General features: G+C 44.2%; 1 protein-coding gene across 1 annotated transcript; it reads right to left on the bottom strand.

Annotated features, from left to right (window-relative positions):
- Positions 1-513: 513 nt before the first annotated feature.
- LOC129547764 (C-C chemokine receptor type 5) lies at positions 514-5,402 on the bottom strand. Its single transcript, XM_055413647.2, has 2 exons — positions 5,299-5,402; positions 514-3,574 (listed from the first exon to the last, which is right to left on the bottom strand). Exon 2 carries the CDS (start codon positions 3,561-3,563, stop codon positions 2,505-2,507), a length of 1,059 nt encoding a protein of 352 aa, XP_055269622.2. The 5' UTR covers positions 3,564-3,574; positions 5,299-5,402; the 3' UTR covers positions 514-2,504.
- Between the last annotated feature and the right edge of the window lie 1,122 nt (positions 5,403-6,524).

The following is a 6,524-nucleotide window of genomic DNA, read 5'->3' as shown; positions in this document are numbered from 1 at the left end:
CTGAGTGAACACCGTTGTCATCACTGCAATTGCAGCCGAGTTTTGGGGAGAGATTGTCAAAAGAAACAAAGGCAATCTTTACAGCCACCGATGACCTTCTGTATCATGTGTCTGCAACACAAGATTACAGATGAATGGCCAAGTTACAGCATTATGTCTTTTCCATTGTCCAACCTAGACGGCTAACATATGTTGAATCACACATTGATTTTCTCTGAAGAATCATGTCAATTCTTTTGCTTGAGTAGAGAATTAAATTTGAAATGTAAAAGTTTTCAGGGTCAGTTGCTCAGAATCTCCACTCTGAGAGGTAGCGTCTTGAAAAACAAATTATTCTGGCAATTTGACCCAGTGAGAGGGTCAACTTTTAAAAATAATTCGAAAAAATAATCCTCAATACGTGTGTTTTTATGTGCGTGAAGTTTTCCAAATCATCTACTTAAAAAATTCTCTCACAATTTTAGGTGCAGTATTCTAAATGTACATTGGCTGAAAGAACAAGAATACAGTCAATTATTTTTTAGGGTTTTTATTAGATACATATTTTCTTCCAAGCAACTTGTAACTGTCTATGTACATAATAATGTCACATATGTGTGTGTGTGTGTATACCAGAATGTTTGAAATGACCCAAAGATGAGGTTCATATGCCTCGTGGTCACTCTCAACAACTTTAAGAGCAAGACAAAAGACCCTTCCAGTCACTTTCTATCGACAGCCACAACCCTCAAGTTTCACACTTAGAGCTGGAGAAAAATCAGTAGTACTTCTTATTCTGACATCTTAATCTCTTGAGAGGTTCTCATTCCTTTGTGTTTTCCCACCTAATCTTTACAGTGATGGTCTTAGCTACCCCTGGACTCAAAACAGTCTTAGGCATATACAAAATAATAATATAACTAGCAAACTGCAAAAAAATCCCACACAATTATTCCTTTGGAAGAAGTCTCTTAGTGTTTGGATAAGGTTTGTTCAGAAATGCATCTGGAATGTGTATCTCTAGCCCCCACACTCCAGTTGAAGCACTGAGGTTGGTAAATTGTATATTCTGTGGTTTAAAAAGCTTGAAGCAGCCTGTTTCCAAATGAGTGTGTCCTTCTTCCCTTTATCTGTTGGTAGTTAAATCCAGAAGACCGTACTTAGAAGCAGTCATTTAGGCTTCCTTCAGCTCTTCCGGGCCTCTTTACTCAGTGCTTATAAAGCTTTGGATTTTTGTTAACTATGTAATCAGTACCACCCAAATGTCATATCTGACTTGGAAGTGTTCCTGGACCTCAGACTCGTACATTTATAAATCTAGTATTTCAGAGCCACCTGGGGATGCCTTATGGTTTGAGCCAGGATGGAAGGACTGCTCTGGCGGCAGGAGCAGTTAGCAGCAGACAGCCCAGGGTCTGTCTGCCTAGGGTGGTGTTCAGCTTACAAAACTGGACCCTTTCTCTTCCACCAGCTCCTGTTTTGATCTAAACATCCTCCTCCTTCCATACTTGATGTTCCTTTTAGGGCACCTCTGATGCTTGCCTCAGATCTAGGGAGTCTCTGACTCCTCTCTGCCCTTCACGGCCAAGCCAAATCCACCCCCGAGTTCTTCTGACTGTCATCCTCAATGCTGTGAGAAGGTATCCATCCTCCCCATCTCTGGCTTCAACTTTAGTGGAACTCCTCACTTGATCACATTGTTGCTGGTCTCCTTGACCTGAATGCTCACCTTTCCAGGCCATCCTTTGGTTACGGAGTGAACCTTCTGCAACACTGGCCAGGGCTCCCCACTCTGCTCTTGGACTTTGATGAGCAATACCGTCTAGTTTTCTCATGCGCCTGCCTAATTTTTCCTCCCAGGGGCTCCCCCAGCCAGTGCCTGTCTCCCCACAGCCATGTTTTGCCTGTGCAGTGCCTGCATCCTGGAGCTCAGCTTCCTTCTCCACCAATAGACCATCGACCTCCAGTCCCTTTTCTGCAAAGAAGCCTTCCCAGCTCTCAGCAGACCACAGGGCTCTCCCTTGGCATCAGTGTCTGTGGAACGTAGTAACAAACCTTTTGGGGGAGATCCCACATAGAAGATGTCATTTCTTATCTGATCACCAGCATGTCTTTTCTCCCCATGGCAAGAGAAGGACCTATTTTAATCACATTTGCAACCTGGCTATGACTTCTACCCAGATAAGAAACTATACAACACTTTCCTCAGTTCATTTTGTTATTCCTGTTCAGGTAACCAAACTCAGGAATTAACAATTTTCTGAGGATTTTTTTTAAAACATTGAACCTTTTCTAGTGAGGGGAGAGCTTGCCAATAAATTGTTGTATGTTGGGGGGAGGTGAGAAGATTGCTATTTCATCAGCATGTTTTGCTTTGGCTTTCTAGAATTGATGGGCTTGAAATATCTATCTATATACTTAGAGCTGATACCAAATTGATGGGTGAATCTTAAACCCTTGTTGACAGTAATTTCCTCTTGAAAGGAACTACTCCCCTGCAGTTGGCATATATAAACTGAGTCAGATCACAAGCCAACAGAGATTTCCTGTTCTCCCGTGGATCGTGTATAAACGGAGCTCGCTCGCTCTGGAGCCTCTCCCTGGAAGACTGGACAGGCTTTGCAGAAGCGGCTTGCGATGTACTTTCGGAAGAACCGTAAGAGATAGTTTCGGAACTTCTCCCCCACGAAGGCGTAGATGATGGGGTTGATGCAGCAGTGCGTCATCCCCAGGGTCTCTGTCACCTGCATGGCCTGGTCCAGCCTGTTAGAGCCACTGCAGTTATTCAAGCCAAAGAATTCCTGGAAGGTGCTCAGGAGAAGGACGATGTTGTAGGGAGCCCAGAAGAGAAAGTAGACAATCATGATCACGAAGATGAGCCTCACAGCCTTGTGCTTCTTCTTCTCGTTGCGACACCGGAGCAGGGTTTTTATGATTCCCGAGTAGCAGACGATCATGACAAGCAGTGGCAGCACCAACCCCAAGATGACTATCTTTAAAGTTTGGAAATTCTTCCAGAAATGATACTGACTGGATGGGAAATGTGGGCTGCACGTATGACGAGAGCCTTCTTTTTGGGATTTGGTAAAGATGATTCCTGGGAGAGAGGCAAACACAGCCACCACCCAGGTGACCCCACTTGTCACCGCCCCAAAGGTGACTGTCCTGGCTTTTAAAGCAAACACAGCATGGACGATAGCCAGGTACCTGTCGATCGTCAAGAGGACGATGAAGAAGATTCCACCAAAGTAACCAATGAAATAGAACCCTGTGAATAGCTGGCACATTGTATTTCCAAAGACCCACTGGTCTGCCGCATAGTGAGCCCAGAACGGGATGGTGAGGAGGAACAGCAGGTCAGAGATGGCCAAGTTGAGCAGGTAGATGTCAGTCATGCTCCTCAGCTTTTTGCAGTTGATCAGGATGAGGACAACCAGCACATTGCCCACGAAACCAGAGATGAACACCAGCGAGTACAGCGGCGGCAGGAGTCGGGCTGCGGTTTGCCTCACGCTGATTTTTTGGCATGGCTCTGACATCCCATAATCAATGTCATAGAGGGGACTTGATGTTTGATAATCCATTTTGCTTGACTCTGTAAATAAAGAAGAGCTCTTTTATAAAGTCCTAGAATGTCCTTAGCAGTCCAGCATGAATGCAAACCATTTTAAATACTTCAGTAGTTTTTAAAAATTGATAACATAGATTTCTACATTTAACTGAAGTCCCTTTTTTGGTCTAACAATGAACTTTTTATATTAGGTTGCTGCTAGCTTCTCTGCTTTGTGTTTCCGTGGTGGCTCAGATGGTAAAGAATCCACCTGCAGGACAGGAGACCTGGGTTCGATCCCTGAGTTGGGAAGATCCCCTGGAGGAGGAAATGGCAACCCACTCCAGTGTTCTTGCCTGGAGAATCCCATGGACAGAGGAGCTTGGTAGGCTGCAATCCATGGGGTCATAAGAGTTGGACAGGACTGAGTAACTAACACTCTCTGCTTACTAGATGGAGAACATCAATCATTTCACCAAATAAAATCAGATGTTGTGTAGCCACGTGGAGTGAATGAAGTTGTGATAACAAGGTCCAGAAACTGGGTCAGGGACTGTCCAACCATGTCTGTTCTTAAGCTGTCATTCCCTGGAGTTGGCTTACACATAGCATCATTAGGAGCTTGCTGGTGATGACCAACAGTTCTCAGGGGCACTCTGCATGCCAAGCGCTGCTCTAAGCTCCACTTCATCCATTCAGTTAATCCTCAAGGTGACTCAGTGAGGCAGGTCAGGTTTATTGTCCCCGTTTTGCAAATAAGAACCTCCGAGCACAGAGAAGATGAGTAACTTCCCCCAAGACCCACAGGGAGTAAGCAACTAGTTTTGAAGGCAGGCAGCGCAGCCTGTCACTCCGCTAGGGTCTCTGTCGTTCACTCTTTGGTGAGAGAACTACAAGCAGGATTGTCAGCCTGGAGCCTTGATGTAGTCAAAATGAAACAGACTGGTGCCCAAGTCCCTGGAAGAGGTCACAGGAGCCAGCAGCCAGTGGTCAAGTCCCGCTTGCCTTTCTCACATTTTCTCTGAAGTTTGTAGTTTCTGAGCTGCTATGATTAAGGACCCCCTCCCCCAATACATAAGAAATGGTCAAGTGGAGAGTTTCATTTCCTAGCATGCATCCTGTGTTAGCTTAGTTCCTTCACAACCCACTAACTTGTCTGGTCTATTTAGGTCCCACCGCTTGAGTGAGAATTTTCTCCAATTAGTCCCTGTGAGACTCTAGCTCCCAGTACCTCCGATTAAGCAGCTGGGAAAATCACACAGAAAAACTTCACCTTTAAATTCTGAGCCAGAAAAAGAATCATACACTAGATGTGCTATGAAAATTGATTTGATATTTATAACTTGTTAATTTGGACAGTTTTCAGGCTTCCTTCTTTTCTTGGCAGAAATAACAGGAGACTTAGACACAGCTTCTGGTTGGACACATGTTCAGAGGGCATCCTGCTGAGGAGGTTTTATTTCTCCTAACCAAAAGATAATGTCTGTCAAGGTTTTGGCCAGTAATTATTCTCCAAAAATATCTTTCTTTTGAAAGGTGAGGGCTTTTTATAGTCTTTCATTCATAATCTTGTTTTGTATCTTTGATGTTATCACAGTCTGAAACTCATTCTAAACTCTAACTTTTTCCTTACTTAAAGATTATATTTTAAGATAATTCAATGAGCACCTGGTGTATTTCTGATGTTTTCTATGGTTTCCTGTAAAGGCTTTTACTCATCACTCAAGCTGTGCTAAGAAATAGGCAAAGTTAGCTGAGAGATGACTTACCGGGAGAGATCCTTGTAGGGGAACGGATGTCTCAGCTCCTCTGACCAGCTGAGCTGTGCAAATCAAACATATAGACAGCATAAAAGTAGGAAATGCACAATTTCTTCTGAGTTGGGGGCGGAGTTTTACTGAATAAGTATCTGGCCGTGCAAAAAATCATCAGAGAACAGTCCTTTTTTTTCTTTTCTTAAATTGAGCTTAAAATAGACTAGAAAATAGATCTCTAACCTGAAACTTTATTCATGGGTTTCCCTGATTACACAATTTCTTTTTGCTTCTCAGTTCACCCAACTACCCAAATGGTTAGAAGAAAGAAGGAATTAAAGGATATTAGAACTGGAAGAACATTCATGAGCATCTAGTCAAAGAGCCATGTTTTACTGAAAGAAACTGCTGTCCAAGAGGCAAATGATTTGTACTAGACTGCAGGGCTTATCAATGGGGAGGCTCAGGGTGAGAGATTCTGACCCACTCGCTATTTGTCTTCCACAGAAGCCAGCTGAAACTGACTTTAAAGTGGGGGGAAACATCTCACATTAACCCTGTGATCCCCCTTAAACCTGGGCTTCCCAGCTGGCTCAGTGATAAAGAACCTGCTTGCTGCAGGAGATGTGGGTCTGATCCCTGGGTTGGAAAGATCGCCTGGAGGAGGAAATGGCAACCACTTCAGTATTCTTGCCTGAAAAATCCATGGATGGAGGAGCCTGGTGGGCTACATACAGTCCATGGGTTTGCAAGAAATCTGACACAACTGAGGGACTGAGCATGCATGCCCCTTCTTTGTTTACTCCCCCACTACCCCGTCTTTCTTTCCTCCCACAACTCACACACATACACTCACCACCAAATACTATTTTCCTCTGCAAACTAAAATGACTGGTTGCTTAAGGGTTTTTACTGTACATTCACCTGTGAGCTGAACGAGTTGCCCATCTTTCTCCAGATCAAGTACCTTGGGGGCACGTCATTATAAAATGTGAGCCTCCTTGTTCACCATTTTGCAGCCCTCCAAGGCAGCAGGTGTTTGTGGGAAGCTGTACTGTGCCAGGGACGTAGGTAGCAGAGTCCCACACTCCACGGATACAGTCTATCTGGAAATTCTTTGAGAATTTTTCAACGTGAAACAGGCAGCAAGTGGCAGAAGAAAGGGGTCAAGTTCAGGATTCTATTTCAATATCTGCAGTCACCCCAGGCTTCCTTGGTGGTTGGTTACTTATCTAAAAACC

Source organism: Moschus berezovskii, chromosome 24, assembly GCF_049115385.1.
Source record: "Moschus berezovskii isolate FMDL1 chromosome 24, NW_MosBer_1.0, whole genome shotgun sequence".
NCBI classification, from domain to species: domain Eukaryota; kingdom Metazoa; phylum Chordata; class Mammalia; order Artiodactyla; family Moschidae; genus Moschus; species Moschus berezovskii.
This window is presented reverse-complemented; position numbering and strand designations above follow the sequence as displayed.

What these genes read in the sequence shown, in the direction of transcription:
- LOC129547764 (XM_055413647.2), bottom strand. Translation starts at nt 3,563, where the DNA reads ATGGATTATCAAACATCAAGTCCCCTCTATGACATTGATTATGGGATG.